At 33.5% G+C, this 20,422-nt stretch overlaps 2 protein-coding genes across 2 annotated transcripts; both read left to right on the forward strand.

Annotated features, from left to right (window-relative positions):
- Positions 1-5,421: 5,421 nt before the first annotated feature.
- LOC146157552 (methyltransferase-like protein 27) lies at positions 5,422-6,979 on the forward strand. Its single transcript, XM_083388250.1, has 4 exons — positions 5,422-5,524; positions 6,109-6,264; positions 6,662-6,776; positions 6,931-6,979. Exons 1-4 carry the CDS (start codon positions 5,467-5,469, stop codon positions 6,977-6,979), a joined length of 378 nt encoding a protein of 125 aa, XP_083244376.1. The 5' UTR covers positions 5,422-5,466.
- Positions 6,980-8,715: 1,736 nt separating this feature from the next.
- On the forward strand, positions 8,716-19,820 carry LOC146157553 (intraflagellar transport protein 52 homolog). The gene is made up of 13 exons (XM_083387195.1): positions 8,716-8,850; positions 10,254-10,378; positions 10,906-10,993; positions 11,635-11,764; positions 12,109-12,262; positions 12,892-13,018; positions 13,498-13,584; positions 14,425-14,540; positions 15,825-15,932; positions 16,399-16,486; positions 17,577-17,685; positions 18,534-18,679; positions 19,090-19,820. The coding sequence occupies exons 1-13, from the start codon at positions 8,830-8,832 to the stop codon at positions 19,126-19,128; spliced, it is 1,338 nt and encodes a 445-aa protein (XP_083243321.1). The 5' UTR covers positions 8,716-8,829; the 3' UTR covers positions 19,129-19,820.
- The last annotated feature ends 602 nt before the right edge of the window (positions 19,821-20,422 follow it).

Raw genomic sequence — 20,422 nt, forward strand, 5'->3', positions numbered from 1 at the left:
TTATATACTTAGATGAAGGCCTTTTAACATTTCTAAACCATCAACAAAACTAAACCGTAAACAAACGCACCAGAGTATCACAAGCAGAGATGTCCAAGTTATGATATCCGAAGTCAATCGGTACTCGTCCAGTTGTACAATGCCGATGCGACACTAAATTCATATAGAAAATTTAGCCATTTGCAATCAAACGCAGCGATTTTCTACCTGAAAGGTACATTTAATCGACGGTGACTAAACTTCTTAACTGTAAGTAAGTAAGTAAGTAGGCCTAATATTTATTTTCCGTTGGCGCTGAAATTAAAATATACAAACCATATGAAGGACCAAATTCATGCACCGAAGCAGCGATGGATCCAAGTGACCTTCCAGCCAGCTGCACGGTAAGCTAAGGCAAATTGATCACAACAAAAATGTTATTTTAATTTGTATTTTTAGGCAACAGACACACCACTTTGGGATCCCAAGAGAAGGCAAAGCAAGCGACAAAAAGTATCTTCTTCATAATGTTAATGCTCGGTACAACATGGTTTCTAGGATTTTTCACAGGTAACCGAAAAAAGGTTCATTTTCATTCAGCATTAATGAAAAACTTTTTTAGAACCTCTCATTCAGATTTAGTTTGGCTTATACTTACTTTTCTATTTCATCGGGTATTTTAAGTTAGCAAAAATAGACGTTTCCATATTTATTTTTTATATTATTTTGGCTTAAATTGAAATTTGTTTTAATATTTGGATTTAACGCAAATTAATCCATATTTGATAAAATTTAAAGTGAAAATAAATCTTAGTTTGACATTCCAATAATGCGTCAATTTTAAAACGAAAACTAAGATTTCATTTAAAACGATTGCTTCACAAACAATGGTAATTGAATATCATTAACACAAAACTAACCTCGTAAAAATGTCAATTTTTTTGGCTTAAATATTGGCTGAAAAATGTCTTTAGTCTTTTCTTTAAACCAATTGTTTTTTTATTTTGAATTATCCCCAGGCAACGTTCCATAAAATTTTTTACAGGTTGCCATGCCGCAATTTGATTAAAATCGTTTAGTTTCATTTAGTTGTAAACCTACTTGTTTTTTTTTGATAATTGTAACTCTAATGTTGAATTTACTGCGTCGGAAAAATTCTCATATTAATTTGGCATCGCTTCGTAACCGATTGCACCCCAGTCTCTAGTATCGTACGAGTACCGACACTGGCTTTGGCTTCAGGCCCATATTTTCGGACATACCTACTCTGAATTCACAGCTATTTACTTTCCTTCAGGGATAGAAGACGAAACATCTGCCACTGTGTTCATGTACATCAACGCTCTCGCCAACGGACTTCAGGGAGTTTTCCTCTTCTTCCTCTACTGCGTCAAGGACCCCGAGATTAGGGAGCAACTCTTTGGACGCAAAGCTCCTCCGATCACGGCTGACAACTCACTTGTGATCTCATATCACGGACGAGATGAGATCCGCATCAGAAGAGCCCGTGAGGACGAAGTTGGAACCAATCTGGAGGATGTTTTGAACACGATGAGGCCGGAAATCAGCTTGGACAACAGCAGTTTCTAAATAATTTATATTTCTTGGTATTTTTTAATCACGCCATTTCCTTTTTAATGTTTTGTTTTTTATTTTTTGAACAAACTTCGAGCAGAATTCAGCTTAGCAGTTTCAAAAATTTATTTCATATTTTTCTCGATTTATTTTTTTGGGGGGTTGGGTCAGCTTGGACAACCGTAGTTTCTAAATATTTCTTTTTTCTAGTTATTTTTTATTCACGTTTTATTATTGATTTTAGATTTTTTAGTTTTTAAATATGCTCAATCGAGGAGGAGTCAGCTTGGACAATTTATTTTTTTGGATAATTCTTTGATTTTTTTTCTTGGGGGAGGGGGGAGTAACCTTGACAATAAGGGTTTCTAAATGTTTGTTTCTGGTTTTTTTTTGGGGGGGGGGCGGGCGGGGGGTGGTTTTATCTTGTTTTTGTTGAACATTCTCGGGCCTGATTCAGCCTTGAAAACAGCAATTTCTAAATATTTCTTTTTGGGGGGGTTGTTGTTTGAATTTTTTTGTGGAGATTCAATTTCTTGTTGAATAATATTGGGACAGGAGTTAGCTTGGACAACAACAGTTCCTAAATATATATTTTTTTTGGGGGGCGGAGGGGTGATCTTGGACTACAGCAGTTTCTAAATACTTATTTTTTTGGTTAGTCTTTGATTTCTTTTTTTTGGGGGGGGGTGGTCAGCCTGGACAACAGCGAACTCTAAGTGTTTATTTCTAATTATTACTTTTGGGCGGAGAGGGGGACTTTATCTTGTTTTAGTCGAACAAATAACTCTTTTGGGGGATAATTCTGTGATTTTTTTACAAATTTTCTAAATATTTCTATTGTTTCTGTTAATGTTTCAATCGCGTTACTTGATTATTTTTAATGATTTTATCTTGTTTTTCAATATCCTTGGACTAAAATTTGCTTGAAAAGCAACACTTTCTAAATGTTTGTTTTTTAAATAGCCTACTTCCTTTTGGTCACAGGACTTAAACTTGAACTTTAGTCATTGAGTCAAATGACTTGGGTTCAATTTTTTTTTATTTACCTTTTTTATAAAATTTGGTTTATTTAGTGTTTTTGTATTTCGAAATTAATGTAGTTATAATCTGTTCTTTTCGATTTTTCGTGTACGTGTTATTTTTATAATGAACGCATGCATAATGCCATGTTATATTTAGGCTGTAGCGTGCGAGCGAAATTCGCTGCCCGAAGTAATGGTCACTCGGGCGAGTGTGTGTTTATTTAGTAATTTCCTCCTTGCCTCTTCTCGTCTGCAGGTTGTTAAGTGACTGCTGGACTTTTGCGTTTCTAAATTACTAACTCGGCCAGAAATGGAATTATGAGCGTTATGACTTTGCTAAATTGTGTTGGTTTTTGTACTATATTTGAGAACGATTCGGTTCTAATATTTCAGTTTTAATTCGTGGTTATTGAAGTAACATGTAATGATTTAACAATAATATTGTAAGTCGATTTGTAAAATGCCGAATATTAACACCTCTCGTTGGTGATAATTAATAGCGTTCATTTATAACATATAACACGATATATTTTGAATTAGTAAATTTGTGGTGTTTGATTCTCTTGGACAGAAAAAAGGTTTATCATTTCCCGAATAGGACTCACTAGCGACTTTAGGTTTGTTACTTATTAAACGAATATAAGATAATACCAAAGCTCACGTAAACATAACTAAAAAGTCGCCACAGTGCCGGAAGATATTAAAATTTATTTTGGATGCCAGTTGCCTATTTGCTCTTTGTAAGCCTGTTGACATATTTTTTTCTGAACGATTGGAGTGGAATACAGCGAATAATATATTTCTAACTTGTGTGCAGTTAATATCTGACGTTTCAAGTTAGTTTCATTTGTAGCGTCTTGGGTTATTAAAGATGTTTTATTGAGCATTTCAGACGTTTATTGAGTTGTGTATTTATCAAAAAATGTTAATGATTGATGAATTGTAAAATCGTGCACACCTTTATCGAAAATATCCTGTCCTACAGTCGCTTGCGAAACAATAGTGTGGCCTTTTCACACATGACGAATAGCAACATAACACATATTTCCGTTATAGATAAAAGTAGTGAAAACGTTGCTGAAACAGTTCCCGGCTGTCAGAAAGGCTCCGGGTTCTGAATCATTTCCGCTTTTCCGTATCGCCCTTTGTTGTTAGTGCAGATTCTCACTTATATAAGCTGTGATTATACACCAGTCATGTCTAGTCAATAAACAAAACGGTTGTAGCTGGCTGCTTTGCTTGCTGGCTTTAAGCCAACGAAAACCGAGTGAATTTATATCAGAATAAGACATTAGCTGAAAGAACAACTTTCTACAATCTCGCCTATGTAAAAGTTAAGTGATTGGTCGAGGCAAAGACATTAATGAGAACTCATAATTAACCCGCTTGCTTCACATTCATGTGACATTATAGTTAACTATTTTACGAAAAAAAGGAATTTGCTAACTTTTTAAATTTTATAAAGGGTGCTGCAAATTTAAAAAGGAGAATCACTGTCCTAGATTATCAAAAAAAACACAGCACTACCTATATTAATGCATTGCGTTTAAGTGCGACTTTAAACAGGGTTATGGATGGCCGACTGCCTACACTAAAATTAATCGTGACTCAAAAAGCAGCTTCTGAGGGGCTAGATCAGAGTTGTTATTAAAAACATATGTGTATATGTATTTTATTGCCTACTGAAACAGCAGGGCTGCCATATTTTTCAGTCTGCGAACCCTTTTATTATGTCAAAACTTTCCCCGACCCCCTAGGTTTATCAGTTTAAAACAGGGGTTCTTAAACTTTTTTCAGCGCGGACCCCTAAAATATTTGTTTTTACTTCGTGTGGACCACAGAAGGCAAAAAATTCTAATATGACGTCATAAATTGACGGCACAGTACAAATAAACTTCATAAATCTGCTGATTTCGGTTAAAAAAAGTGAAAGTGAAATGGAGACTAAATAGGCCTACATTCAGTGCAAAAACCGTTTTATTTTTAATCAAACTGTTTTCTTTAAAAAAATGATTACTTCCTAAATATATTTACACTAATATTTTAATTTGGCCTTCATGGACCCCCTTAAACTAGTTCACGGACCCCCAAGGGGTCCATGGACCCCAGTTTAAGAACCCCTGGTTTAAAACAAAACATTTCTCTCTTTTTTTCATTGAAGTAATGCGCATTTTAAGGGTTTGTTTTGCATTACGTTTGCCATTTGCCAAGCAGAAAAAACAATGTCATAAATGTAGCTTTTTGCATAAACGTTTGTACGGCTTACTCGCGACCCATTGAACTCGTTGAGCTACCCTCAGTTTGACAAACCCTGATCTAACCTTAAAGTGTCGGTTTTACGCACCACTAGACCTGTATAGTTATGGTCAGTGTGTCTTTATTATCGCGTGAATTAGAAAACCTGCCAATGTTGCAATTCAACTTCAGTTTTTTAGCGTTGCGGCATCTGCTTGGAGTGGCTTTTACGGTACCTAAGCAAAAAGCGCAGTTTAAAGTTAAACATTGAATTTTTCTGATAGAATAAGTGAAATCGAGTAGAACATTTTACACGTTATTCAAATTAGCATTGCGTTTTCAGAAGTTTTTTGAAATTTTGATTTGTGTGTTTTCAGTGCTATATTAGGCGGTATAAAAGTTTTTTAAGAAAATACCGCGGTATTTATAAAACACAGCTTCGACTGAAAAAAATCTGCTCTTGCCAGACAAAACAAAGACAATACTTGCGAGCAACGAGTGACTTCATATTGTAGTGGAGTGGAACACTGACTGTAAACGACGTGTAGCTGGCAATTTTCACTTTTTTGTTGGTTCTGAAACCTATTGATGTAATCTGGTAATTATTTCGTTTATAGTTTATGCTTAAGGCGCCGATAGCACGTGAATATTAGGAATGTCGTCGAATGAAGCCTACCAAGCAATGCAGGTCAAGTATTTGGAGCATAAAGCAGGTTAGGACGTAAAGAAGGTTGCCAAATGATTGCTAAGTTTAAAATGCGGCGTAAAGTAGGTTATCAACAAATTATGTTTTTCCAAGCCATCATATTCAATGTTTCTGTTTTTAACGATAAAAAATCGCATTTAATCACATACAGTGTGGCACAAATTACGTTTGGCTTACCTATTTATATAACTTAAAATTACCGTGTACCGTAGGCTACCCTTTTGTTAAAAATGCCTAAAAATATTGACCAATCACATAAAAGATATTGACACAACCTATTTAAGCAAAGAATTAAATGTTGTTTACGTTTTTGTGATCCAAATGCCCTACGGCTTGCTATCTGTTATTTAGGATGTCCAATATTTAATATTTTTTTCCTAAACCAGATATCAGATGAAATTAAAACATTCAAAGGCCCTTTTAAATATTAAATCGGTGCGTTGGATCCAAAATCTAGAATTTCTATGTTAATTTATCGTATAGGCACTTATACTAGTACCGCTTAGCATCGGGCACCGGCTCCGATATTATTGCACACCCCTACTGTTATTATAAATATTTTCGACTTGTTTTATAAAATTTCATGTCAAGATTTGAACAAGTATTACGACGAATGGGCGCCTGATTACGAAGCGAACTGCAAGCAACTAAACTACAGAGCTCCCTTTGAAGTGGCTCAAGCTCTTACACTTGTTGATGGAAACAGAAGTGGTAGGGAGTCCTGGTCCATCTTAGACCTCGGTGCAGGTGATAATTGAGCTAGCATTTTGCTGGGAAGAATCAGGAGGCCATGCTCCCCTCCAAAACCTGTATTTTTTGCCTATTTTAAATACTTAACTGCGAAAAATGAGTCTAATTATGTTTTTAGTATGTCGTAGCCCGTTTTGACAAAATCGCCTTTCTTCTTTATTACGTCACGTTCAAAAAGTGCAAAAATCACGTTCAAAAAGTGCAAAAAAGAAAATTATGGCAAATAAGCCTCTGACAAAACTCGTAGCAATGTTTGATATTAAATTCCAGACATTTACAGTGTTTTTAAAAAAATAGATATATAAAAAAATTATATTTTTGCCACAGCAGAATTGCATAGCAGTTTCAAAAAAAAGCTTTAATCCACCACATTCACAAGTGATCTTTATCGAAGGTTCGGGAATGATTGGCGAGGAACTGCGACGTCACGGGTTCAAAGGTCACATCACGGCTGTCGATTATTCTGAAAAGATGTTGCAAATTGCGCGATCAAAGAAAGGCATCTACAAGTTGGTCATCTTTATATTTTTTGTTTATGTTAGCCTAATGAAAATAATTTTCCTGTAAAGTGTTCTGTAGTTTAACTGTTTCAACACAAAACAAGTAGTTTTCTCGAAACGTGATTGAAACTTTGGAAATTCGCTATATATCTACTTTTACCAGTTCCCACGTACTCCTGTTTGACAAACAAGACACGTTACCTTTCCAATAAAAGTTCAGGTCATTAGCTTGAAAGGCCTACTATAAACTCAAGTTGAGTAATTTATTTAAGATTCATAAGTTCTACTCAAGTTTAGGTCATTTTATCCCAAAGGCTAAGGTCATTTAAAAAACATCAGGGTTTTTTAAATTTCCATGGCCTTTTCACAATGTTTAATTTCGTTTGCCTACTTTTGAAGCTTGTTGTAGTAGCGCGTTCACAACCGAGAGTTTATATTAAAGAGGGTGCTCCAAACTGCATATAATTTACAAAATATAACAATTATCGTGCAGTCTGTGTTTGTTAAACATTTTTCTTAGTTCTACTTCAATTTATCCGCTTTATGTGTGTTTCAGTGAAGTAATTCACCATTGCGTTTCACCGGATTCGATTTTTCCACTGGCCGGTGAAAGTTTGGACGTGCTGGTTGATGGAGGCTGCTTTGCCCCTAACTGTGCCCCCATCGAATGCCTCCCGGTAAAAAAAAATGTTATATATGGGATAATCTTGTTGACCAAACCCAACAAGAATTGGAAAAATTATAAAATTATTGCCACTTTTTTAACTTGTTATATAGTCTGTTATATTATTATTTTTAGCTGGTGTTCTTATTTTATTTTTTGCTCTTAATATAAAATGTAAATAGAGCTATTTAAAAAACACCACGTTAGGCTATGGAAAAAGTTTTGTCAGTGTTGGAACAGGCATAAATCGGAAACCAACAAAGATAATAATTAATATTTCACCAGCTATGTAGCCTATAGCTAAGTTAGTTTTTAAACAAAATAAACTAATCTAAATGGAGGTAAAACTGTTCAAAATTAGTAAATTTTAATTCTATCCACCTGTAATAAAAAATGACTCTTTCTTTTTTGTGCCATCTCTGAAAATGTTTAATGTCAACTGTGTAGTTGTCAGTTTTATAGCCACTTTATTATAAATATTATCTTAATACGTTAATTGATTTACGTGCTTTCACATCAAAACGATTTTATAAGAATTTTGTATTTCCTTTTCTGGAAATGTTTCGTATTTTCAGGATATTCTAAAGACGTTGCGAAAAGGTGGATATTTCGTGACGTTCTGTAGACAAACAAAAACGTCAGACGATTATGAAACTGAATTTGAGAAGCTGCTTACTAGTTTTGTTTCGTCCAAAATATTTAAAGTTATCGACAAGAAATTCTTTAATTTGTACACTTGGAATTCCGATGATGAAGACGAGAAAAATATCAAAGCCAAACTCAGCATTTTTTGCAAGTTGTAAAAAATCCCACGAGTTTTTACCCGGTTGAGAACCTTTGAATTAAATGTTAAAAAAATATTTTTTTATGTTGTGGATTTTTATGACAAAGTTGCACTTAACAGCTAGAGTTAATAACAAACTAAATTGCGAAAAAATACTTGTCGGCAAAACTATCAGAAAATGAAATAAACTGTTTTTAACTAATATAAGTAATAACGCTTTAATACTTTTGTACAGTGCTTTGAAATAATGAAATAAAAAGCCATAGTTTTTAATTATGTGATAGAACACATCTTAGTTTTGTTTAACTTTTAACATTGTATTATATACTGTAGTGTTTAGGATTAATGATTTGTTTTTATGTTGAGCAAAGCTTCAAAAAATCATTTTGTTTTAATTTTTACATGAATTAAAGTGCTTTTTAAGTCAATGTGTACGAAATTTTTTAACATATGTGTCACTTTAACTGCATAGTTTATTAACACAATTAGACAGTAAACACCTGGTACTCCTACTTGTATTTCAAGACAGCACTCTTTCGTTTAATAAACTAACATCAAACTTTCTGAAAAGGCTGAATTTATGTTCTTTGTAAGATCGAGTCTTCTTATATAGTATGCCGCCTGGACCAGAAATGGTAAGTTATTAGAGATATAAGCATCTACCACTTTTTTTGCTGGTGTAGAATACTACTGCTTTTTTACAACAAAACGAGTTGCTAAAATTGAAATGGCAAGAAAGAAAACGGCGCTCTTTCACTATTGTACGTGAAAAGTTATGCAAAAAAAATTATAATACCGCATACCACAACGCATATTGTTTGGGTTAGGGTGCGGGTTAGCGTTTGGGTGAGGGTGGGTCAAGTAATATTTTGTTTATTATTAATAATAACTTGACCCACCCTCAACCAAACCCTAACCCAAACAATATGCGTTGTGGTATGCGGCATTTGAAGAAAAAAAATTTTTTATTAATTTTTACGTACAATAGTGGAAGAGCACCGAATAAACATAATAATAATACTTGACCCACCGAAATGCTAACTTGCAACCCTAACCCAAATAATGTAAGTAATCAGGGCACTGGTCTAGGAACCTACCACAACTTTAGTGTTTGGGAAGGTTAAGCAATATTATTCAATAATAAATGTAGTAATGCTTGACTCACCCAATTTTTTTAGGCCAGTTATTCTTTAAAAGGACTTTAAAGTAAGTTAGCAACCTATTAATTATATTGAAATGCCTCAGGTCTATCAAATTACAATTTTACACATTTACCTTAACAACTTTGCCTTTCCAACAAGCTTTCAAAAAGAATCATTTGAAAATAATTTCCATCCTTTTTAATACTAATATTCATAGATATTCAGTTTCGAAACTATGTCAGATCTCTGAAAGATTTGGCTGGTAAATATGCAAAAATGATATGATTGGCTGCACCAAAGGTTTAAAAGTGTAGTGTACCTCGCCTACATTTAAAGAAAGGAAATACCGTGGGGCATTAAAAAAAATTGCTGTATATTTGACATTAGTTTTACAGTTTGCTCGCCTTGAAAGTATGGCCAAAAAAGTTGTGATGGGAAGCACCAAAGCTCGAAAGTGCTCCGCTTGTTACACATTGGAAAATCAGGGTGCTTAGGTGCACTTGACAATTGGTCATAATCACTTAAATATATGTGCTTGCACAAAGTAACTTGCATAGAATAAAACCTAAAAATAAGTTATTTACTCAATTCGTGAATGAATAAGATTTGTTGAGAAGCGCACCGCCTCGAACAAAAATCATTCAGTAAGGTCTTCAACTTTTAATGTAAATATGCATTTCGCCATATAAAGAAATGGCATCATCAGTTTATCTTAATTCGAATGAATGCTATTATTCAATTTTGAAACTTTTAGCGTTGGCATTATGTGTTCTGTTGGAGGGCAAGACTCTGTTGTGGAAACACATACCAAGCTTTAAATAAGATTTGGTTTGAGTATGATTAAAATTATCTTTACTTCTTTAGTTTCCAATGCTTCAATTTTGTTCTTAATTAAGGGAATGGAGGACCAAGAATCAAGAAACTTGATTTTGTTTGACCAAACCAAGCGAGAGTTGTTCACCCTCAACAACGGATACAAGTCCTGGCTGAGAAAGTTGAGGAACACTTGGAAAGTTTCACAGTATGTCTTTGTAGGGATGGTGTTTAAAAAATTTTTACCTGGTAACGATTTGTTTCTAAGTCTTGGATCCTTAAAAGTCATTAAATTGATTTGCGGATTAAAAAGTTTTTGAAAAACCCTATTCTTTTCCAAAAGTTTCTGAATTTATTGTATATGCAGCAGCTTGGAAGTAAAGTATTATACAAGACCAGTATTTTTTAGCTAATTTTTATTGTGTTGAACATGCCATTTAATCTAATTTTGCATCTTTAAAAATCTATAACTTTTCTTTAAAAAGCCTTTGATTGTCTTTGATTTTGTTTCATAAAACTGTGTGGCAAGCCTGTGGTTTTATTTAACAACATTTAAAAGAAAAATTTCTTCTGTAATTAGCATAATGGTAAAAAATAAATCAAAGCTATTCAGTTAATAAACATCAAAAGTTTATTTTAAAGTAATTGGCCTAAGCATAAACACTAAAAATCTTAAAGAACTTTAAAGGGGTAAAATTTTAATGTTTGAAATGTTTTTGTATTTCACAATTATAGACACAAGGAAGACATAACACCTGATCATTTGAGCCAGGCTCGGGTTTTTGTCATACCAGCCCCAAGAGAAAAGTTTACAACGTTTGAAGTAAGAATTAAGGAGATAACCACTTTGTAGGATTCTGTACTGATATGTTTTCATGAAATTTCTACTTACCATTTGTGTGAGACTTAATATGCATATATTATTACCATGAATATTATTATCAACTTTACCATAACTTAATTAAAATATTATGTATTATGACCGATGACTGTTTTGTATGCCTTAGTTGTTTACTGTTTAGTTAAAATAAAGTCCAAATTAATTTGTCTTAATACTAATTCTAAACATAAAACTATAAAACTGTTTGATGCTACAGGTAATATATTTATTCAATTTTTGTACTATACTTTTATTGACTCATTAATTGGAAATATGTTAACCTGTTAAAACCTGTTTGTGATTCAATATAAAAAAGCTCAGATGTTTATAATAAGCAAACTTTATTTTTATACACGGCTCTGCAATAGGCAAATGATGCTATCAGTTTTACAAAAGATAGCGTGCATTCAGGTTTCGCAATCTAGCTTGCATGTTTTTTGAATATTTTTTTTAATTTTTAAATTAGGAAAAGTTTTGCAGCACACTAAAAAATCTCCTGAGCCATACAAATGTGGCGCGGACTTGCAGCACATGTTTTAAAAATCCTTCCTATTATATTCTTATTTAACCCTTGTGTGTTGCAGTTTGAGAACCTGAAGAGGTACATTGAGTCTGGTGGCAGTTTGCTTGTTATGCTCGGTGAGGGCGGAGAGGGAAGTTTTAACACAAACATAAACTTCCTGCTCGAGGAATATGGAGTCATGTTCAACAATGGTATGTAAAAGATGCTGTATATTGCCCCAATGTTTTGATTACAGCGAAACTTGTTTTATACATATATATGTATGCCTTTTTTATAACACATATATACATATCATTTTGTAAACTTTTTAGGAATAAGTAAAAAAATTTGCATAAAGTAAAAAAAAAATTTTTTTTTTAGTTTACTTACATTTATGGTATTCTAAATCAATCATTAAATATATTTAATTGTTTTTTCCCCTAATTGTTTGCTGCCTACAACATTTTCAGTCTAATATGGCCTAAATATTAATTTACTTTGTAATGGCAAAATAGAAATGTTTGTAATCATTGTCCTAATGTTTTTTGCACTTCAGACGCTGTTGTGCGAAGTGTGTACTACAAGTACTTCCACCCTAAGGAGGCACTGGTTAGCAATGGTGTGTTGAATCGTGCAATAAGCAAAGCTGCCGGCAAGTACGTTCCTGGTTTGGATGATGATGAGAAAGATGGAGCCAACGCCATGTCACAGTATGTTTAAAGAATATTGTTTCTACAGTGTAACTGTTTTTTTGTGATTTTATTACACAAAGTCTGAACACAGTTTAATATGGTGTGAATGTCCAACAAATGAACTTATGAACAAATCGTTGACAAGCAACAAGTATACATTTTGTATTTATATATAAGCTACTTACTAAAGCTTGTATCCAGGTGTAGTAAAATCAGGCTTGTTGTTTAAATCTTTAAAAGTCTTTGAAATCGATTTTGTGTTTTGAACATGTCTTTTGAAAAACCCTATATTTTTCTGAGGTTATAAGTTTCAGAAACTTCAAAAAACATTTTTTTAATTAATTGTTATGGTCATGACTATAGCATATATACTGTTTTCTTCTTTAAATTACTTTCAATTTACATAAAATTAAACAAATTTAGATTTTTTCAAAACCTGTTAATTTTCTTAAAAAAAACAACAAAAATATTTGGCAATCACTGGTAAATTATCAAAGTGCAACATTATGCATATCTGTCTAAACATACCTGGTTCTCCGTTTCTTACTACTTGAAACAAACCGAGTTACAGTTTAATATGCCACTTTATAGAATTAAAACTACAAGTTATACTTCATTGCTTTATTAATTTCGCACTCGTATTTCAGAGCCTTGCAGTTTGTTTACCCATACGGCGCAACACTGAACGTGGCCAAACCATCCACTGCAGTTCTATCAACAGGTTCAGCTTGCATTCCCGTCAACAGACCTGTTATCGCAATGTACAGGTCAAAGGTGAATGAAGCTCTGTAATTTTTTTTCTAAGAATACCTTTTGTGTTTCGGTTTTCTTTTTTAATATGTGTGTGTGTTTATCTTAGTGCAGTGTTGCATTTCTCAACTTGAGTAAACAAACCCAAATTATCCTGTTTTGACTGGCTCGCCGACTACAGTAGTTTCATTTGGTTAGATTTGTTGACATGGGTTTTGAGAAAGATTTTTTCGAATTTTACAATATTGTGATTAAGCGTTACTAAGACGTGTTTCATACTAAATAAATTTAACTGATGATTAATACTAATTTATTATGTTTTCTTTTCTTACTAAAAGTTCACTAAACAAAATTGGTCTTCGTGGCGCTTAAGTTTTTTTTTCCAGTGTAGTTTTGCTTCTTTCTAACGTGGAAAGTTTTTTAAGTTTTTTGTTTTGTTTGATTATATTGGATTGCAACTGAAATATGGTGTGTAGTTTTTGACATTGCTTAATACTTTACAGCATTCAAACGGCAAACTTGCAGTGATAGGTTCTGCGCACATGTTCCACGATCAGTATATAGACAAGGAGGAAAATTCTAAAGTCATGGTAGGTTTCATTTATTTAAAAACTATATGTTCAGTAGAATCTAGATAAAAACATTCATGAACTTCAACCAAGTTATTTAATTGTTTAAAAATTGGTAAAAAAATGCATTGTGTAGTTTTGTATTAGATTTTATTTTTTTTATGTAGGAAGTTTCATACTTGAATTGCGATACCGATAACGGATATTTTGGATGAAAAGCATTACAATCTGGTCTGATTCCAAAATGACATCATTACTATGATTAGGCAAAATAATAAAATTGAAATGCTCAAAGTTTTTTTTTTCAAGATTCTCAGGCAAAATTTTTGTAGCGTTAAAAGTTCAGTTACCTCCAGATGTTAACCTACTGTTGTTTGATAAGTTAAGATTTGAGTAGAAATTGCTGGTTTGATTGCAAATCATAGCTAAAATTCCCATAATTATGAGATATCCAAATGGCACCAACACATAACCCTAGAATCAGATGAGTACCAATAGAGTTGGACGATCCTTATCCTTTGACATCGGGTAGCGGCTCCAATGCCATATTATGGGACATTCCTAATCATATTCAATGAAACATATGCACACACATATTTGTGTTAACAACTGGAGTCTAGCCCTTCTGAAGCTGCTTTTTTGACCATCGATTACGGCTTACATATCAATAGTACACTGAAAGCTATCGTAGACTCCAAATCTGTCGACCAATGATGCAACCAGAGCATTCCTAATCATTATAATCATTTCATACAATTCGTTTAAATCAAATTACTTGAGCTTATAGTCTACTTGTTTAACTTATAAGAACGTTTTTTGATAAATAAGTATTCCCATGTAGCATTACTTATATATTTTTAGGATGTTATAATGAAATGGTTGACGAGCGATGACATCGAGTTGAACACAATTGACGCGGAGGATCCAGAAATATCAGATTACCACATGCTTCCACATACAGAGAGGCTAGCTGACAGGTAAAGGGGTGTTTAGTACCTACATATACACCTAACTTTAAATTTACTATAAAACAAATACCATAATAGTGAATTTTGAAGCCAAGAGTAAATGGATATTATCTCGGTAAAAAAGTTGCAATACGCACTTGAATCATCATTGAAAACTTCGAATGATAAGAATTGAGTTTCACCTTTTATAAGTTAGGTTCGAATATATTTCAGTCAAATTAGTAGATGATAAATGTTTGTGAATAGATCGATTTACTCATTAATTTACAGATATGTCATCAACTATAGGTAATTGTCTAGTAGGATCTAGAACAGGGGTTCTTAAACTTTTTTTACCGCGGACCCCTAAATTTTTTTTTTGCTTTGCATGGACCCCGGTAGGCCAAAAATGATCAAAAATGACGTCACAATACAAATAGATTTCATAACTCTGTTTATTTCGGTCCGAAAAATGTGAAAGTTAAATGGAGTCTAACTATACATTCAGTGTAAAACCGTTTAATTTTTAATTAAAGTGTTTTCTTTGAAAAATAATAACTTCTTAAGTATACACTAGTTCTTTAATTAGGCCTTCATGGACCCCCTAAAACTAGTTCACGGACCCCAAAGTTTAAGAATCCCTGATCTAGAATGTGTTTACATTTTTTGACCAAAACGTTGAATTTTTCTTTTTTGAGAGGTTGTGAGTTATCTTAAAATCCTGACGTGTTAGACAAAAAATAATTACAGATTTCAAATCAGAGCCCCCAAGTTACTCTAAATCAGTTTTCAAAGTCAAAACCGGAAATTTTGTGTTGACCAGTGTAATATAATTGCGTATAGAAACGTCTTTCAAGATGATGTCAATTTACTCGACCTTTTTGGCTTTAACATTTATTGTTAGGCTACATTACGGATCCGTGTGTAATACTGTATATAAAACAATTCCAGTTTAGATGGAAATTAACTCAACTAAAAATATGAAAGTATCTGCCTAAATTTTTGGTTGGCTTAAACGTGGTTCAAATTATATATATAAAAAGTTTTGTATGTATAACCAATGATTTTCTCTTATAATATTATATATGTAGAGAGTGCTGGGTAACATGATAAATAACGAAAAAGTTTATAAAATGTTTTTCATATTCTTATCTCAGGTTTTTAGAAGCAGATAATTGCCCAAACTTAAATTTTAAAAGTGGCACCAAAACATTGAACATTTTAGTAATTTTTTTACACCTTACCAGAGACCTAATGAAACGTGTTTTTCATCAGAGATAGTTGTTTCAATAAATATGACATTTTAATATTCAGGTTGAAGAGTTGTCTGCAAGAAGGTGAGGATATTCCAAACGATTTCACTCAGTTGTTTGACAAAGAACTCTTCAAAATGGAAAACAACATTGTTCCAAAGATTTTAAAGTAAGATATTATCTCTGGGTACGAGTTTTTTAAATGTTTGCCAAATTGGTAATTTTTTTTTTTTTTTTTAAATGTTTGCCAAATTATGAGTACGTATAGTGACAGTGAAAATTCATCAGGTGGTACTCTTTCAAAATAGGTTAAAAGCCACTGATTTAAACCCTAAACCGATTTCCCTAAGAGAAAAAACAAAAATACGACAAGAGATATTTGCCACACTCGATAGAAAATTACGAATTGTATATCGTCTACAAACATCACCATTGTTACCTAAGTGGAGGTATCGTTAACCAATACTAAGGTTATGTGATTTTTCACGTACAACACACAAAGTAGAATAAGTAGCAAAGCACATTTAGAAATAAGTAGTATTATGTGAACTTTACGAAAATTATGTATTCTTTTTCAACATCAGCCTCGAGTCATTAGGCTCTAAACATATAAAATGTTGTGTTTCATTCTGCAGATCATTTGAGCAACTGAACATCAAGCATGAACCCCTTACGTTGATCCCACCAAACTTCGACACACCTCTACCACCGCTACAACCTGCTGTGAGTGCTAGTACTTTACCTTATCACACTTGGAGTGTCTTTTAAACAATAACTGCTGTGTTTACCGTGCAAATTGGTCTAATTAAGATAAACAGAAAACAGCCATACGTTTTTTATATAAGCATGTTTGAGGTTCAGTCACAATTACACTATACAGGTACCTTCGTAGAAGCCTACCACCAATATAAGTTCGAACTTACGACCTAGGTCATACCGTGACCGTCGCTCTACCAACTGAGCTACACAGGCTTAGAGGGGAGCGAGTCGAGAAACAACCACAGCACAGTTGCTTGCTGCATACTGTTATTACATACAAATTCATATCGGGATCAACAGCACAGATCTAGCAACTGAGCCTTGTAATTAACATGGGTATAAAATGGGGATGTATTACAATCTTGGTTAGCCCAACTAATTTCGTTAATAACCGTTCGAAGTTACTGGTATATTACTATAAATATGCCTTAAACATTGGTTAGTACTACTTCAGCAGGGCTTTATTACAGTATATACACAATACTCATTTCCATGGCTCAGTTAAATCATGCAGCTTTCGCCCTATATATTTTTTGTGTTTTAAGCCTAAGTTGTTTTTAGAACGGTGGCTAACAAAATTATTTTTTATAATTTCATAAAATGCTATATATTTCATAATTTTCATAAAATGCTTGACATAATGTTCACACAAGATGCCTACGGAGGGGCTTACCGAAATCAGTTGTTCTAATCAGACTTTAGTGCAAGCAAGACAAGGCTAGAAAAACAACTAGCCTGCGGTGAGGTTCGAACTCACGACCTCCCGGTGTGGCAAGCCTCCCCGAAAGCATGTTGTGTATTATATAATGTGTGTCGTTATCGTTGGCCAGTACGACTCAAGAAAGGCTTAATCAGAGAATACAGATTGTGTATATATTATATATGTTTCAGCTGTTGAAATATTCTTGTGTGAGATTATGGCTTACTGACGCCTTGCGCAAAAATCAATTGACCTTAATTCTGAATTGAAATCTTTTAGTTAAAATCAACTAAACAGTTTTTAGTTGTTGACAACACTTCGCCACCGATTTAATGCAAAATCCTTTTTGTTTAGGTGTTTCCCCCTGAGTTCCGTGACCTTCCCGGGCCCCCGCTTGACCTCTTTGACCTTGACGATTGCTTTTCGTCGGAAAAAGTCAGACTCGCGCAAATCACCAACAAATGTAAGGATCTTATGTTGCATGGAAACGAACTTACTCACCTTCTGTAAATCTTTACTAGCTACTGTATGTCATTAGGGGGGTTTGTTTTTCAGTACTTTTTATTCTGATTATAGGCAAGCTTGCTGGTTTAACCCGGACGTCGTGTTTTTTTCTTTCTTTTACCCAATTACCCACTCTAACGTAAACCAAGGTAAACAGTTTTGTGACCAATGCCACGGTGCCCAAATGTCGATGAAAACGGTGGCGTCCAAACGTCCATAACCTCCTTATGATTTAGCACTTACTCGACGAGGTGTATAGGTTTTTTTCCGACACGTTTACGCCGTATTCTGATAATACAGGTCTTGTTGCGACAATATTTCGACAAATATAGGTCTATTCCGACGGCTTTAGGTCCTTATGCCACATATTTTGGTTTATTCTAATGAGTTTAGGACTTAGTATACCGAAAGCCATTGCAGACTCTTCACCGAATCTGTCGATAATGTAGGCCGTAGTCGTTGGTCAAAAAGCAGCTTCAGAAGGGCTAGATTTCAGTTGTAAACACACATATGTGTAGAGTTAGCTCCACCAGGCAACATATCAATAGATAGAAATCGCTCTTCGAAACGTCTGTTTATACTTTGTTTACACCAGAAGAGCGATTTCTATCTATTTACACATATGTGTGTTCAGGTTCCATTGGAGTTTAGGACTTAGGTCTTAATCCGACAAATGTGAGTGTTAACCAGACAAATTTAGGTCTAGTTTCGTTTTAAATGTTATACTGCTAATATTGTCGTTGGACTTAAACACAGTAGTATTATAGATCATCCCGCTTTAGATATTGTTGTTATTCTTGTTGCCAGGCAACGACGACGACCTCGAGTATTACGTTCGCGAGTGCGGGGATATCCTGGGGGTTTCCCCTAAGCTACCCAAGGACGAACGTGATGCGAAGCATATTCTCGAACACGTCTTGTTCCAAATCGTAGAGTTCAAGAAGGCTATCCTGGTAAGTTCAACAGCATTATAGAGGTTTTTTGAGGATATGCCAGAGTCCTTGTGGAATATGTGGCATTGTTTCACCGTTCCAGTAAAACAAAGTGCGTTAACAATTTAGTATATGTGCCTTAAGCATTGAGTGTTGAAACAAATACAGATTAGCAGCCTTAAGATGGATTTTAAGGGATGCGTTAAATGCGGAATATGTCAGTATTTAAATCTTTAAAAAACATATTTGCGTGGTAAAAAGTTTTTGCAAGGCCTGATGCTTTTACAAAAGTTGTAGAGTTTATTTTATGTCCTGCTGAAGTTATGTTTTTTTTAAAGTGGCGTTAAGGTTTTCTGTAGAATTGTTTCTCGACTTTTTTACCTTTAAACCCATTTTATTTAATATTTTAATAATTTTAACGATTTCTATAGGATCATCACATGGAAGATGAAACCGACATTTCAAACTGAAAGTTTTTTTTCTGTTAGAAGCGACAAGAAAATGTAAAAAAGGTACAAAAAACGCCCGAAAAACTGATGTTACTGTTGCTACTGTGTGCGAAAAGTTTCTTTCTTTTCGTTTCACTTGTACTTTTTATTTCGTTACTTTGCTCTGCACACCGGCATGCGTTTGTAAGATTGAAGCGTCATTTTTTTACAATTTGGTATTTTTTTGTTTGCTTTTTTTTTTGAAAAACACTCAATTAGGTAATGCGAACAGTAGATAAAAGATAGCGGTGTTTTCTTTAAAAAAATGTACTTATTTGATTTAAAATGAATACAAGCGTAAACTTTCACATTTAAAGAAAGCTTCTTTTATCATATGAACAAGTAAAGAAACACAGTTTTTTTTATTTCACAACTTTTTTTTTAATATATTTTTTTACCTTTAAGTCTGCTTGTAATTTATTAAATACAAACATAACCTATCGCAGCTAAAAATTATACTTTTACGACGAAAGTAAAGAAACACATTTCTAGTTTAGTTTAAGGCAAAGTAGTTCGTTACCCATTTATATCCGGACATATATTTTTCTTGTTTTTTTTTTAAATGTAGCATTTTAATATTTGGGGGGAATTAATAAGTTGTGCAAGTGTTTGCTAGCTTCGTGTGTGTGCTTTATTCATTCATTCGCACGCTTTACTTTTTTTTTCAAGAGTTTTATTTTTGTACAAACCCAATAAACCACTTCGCTGGATTCTCACAGTTTTATTATTTTGTTAATATACGCAAGGTGGCGCTAGTCGCATGTCAAACATTTGTCTTTGATACAACCCACTAACATTCATCTGGCGTATTAAATTTGTTAGCATGACCTTTTAGTTATTATTTTTATGTTAAATAACGCTGCCTGTTTTTTAAATGAGTTGTACATTTAAGTAACTTACAAAAACCGATGCCATTTCTTTAAAAAAAATGCTAAACTAAACAATACTATTCTGACTGTGTAGCATTTTAGATCTATCGTTTAACTTAAATCTACAGTTCTACAATGAATATTAATTTAAGTTTTAAAAATGCGAAATTTGGATGGAAGTTTGCGAAAATAGGGTAATATTGGCTATAGGTAAAGCAGTTCGACATTTTAAGATTCACTACCCTATATTTCAGTTAAAAACAAACGATCATCTGATTAACAATAAATATTCTAAACCAGTTCTTTTCAACCTTTAAAATTTCCATCCGCACTTTTTTATTTCGGAAAATTTTCATCCGCACGAAACAAGCGCAGTAAGTTTGCAACCTTTAGTTTTATTTGTGAAA

Source organism: Ascidiella aspersa, chromosome 4 (assembly GCF_963924565.1).
Source record: "Ascidiella aspersa chromosome 4, kaAscAspe10.2, whole genome shotgun sequence".
Classification (NCBI taxonomy): domain Eukaryota; kingdom Metazoa; phylum Chordata; class Ascidiacea; order Phlebobranchia; family Ascidiidae; genus Ascidiella; species Ascidiella aspersa.

Coding starts and splice junctions, on each gene's coding strand:
- LOC146157552 (XM_083388250.1), top strand. CDS start 5,467: ATGTCGTCGAATGAAGCCTACCAAGCAATGCAGGTCAAGTATTTGGAG. Junction 5,525..6,108: donor GTATTTGGAGCATAAAGCAG/GTTAGGACGTAA, acceptor TTTCATGTCAAG/ATTTGAACAAGTATTACGAC. Junction 6,265..6,661: donor CATCTTAGACCTCGGTGCAG/GTGATAATTGAG, acceptor TCTTTATCGAAG/GTTCGGGAATGATTGGCGAG.
- LOC146157553 (XM_083387195.1), top strand. CDS start 8,830: ATGCCGCCTGGACCAGAAATG. Junction 13,019..13,497: donor TCGCAATGTACAGGTCAAAG/GTGAATGAAGCT, acceptor AATACTTTACAG/CATTCAAACGGCAAACTTGC. Junction 13,585..14,424: donor AGGAAAATTCTAAAGTCATG/GTAGGTTTCATT, acceptor ATATATTTTTAG/GATGTTATAATGAAATGGTT.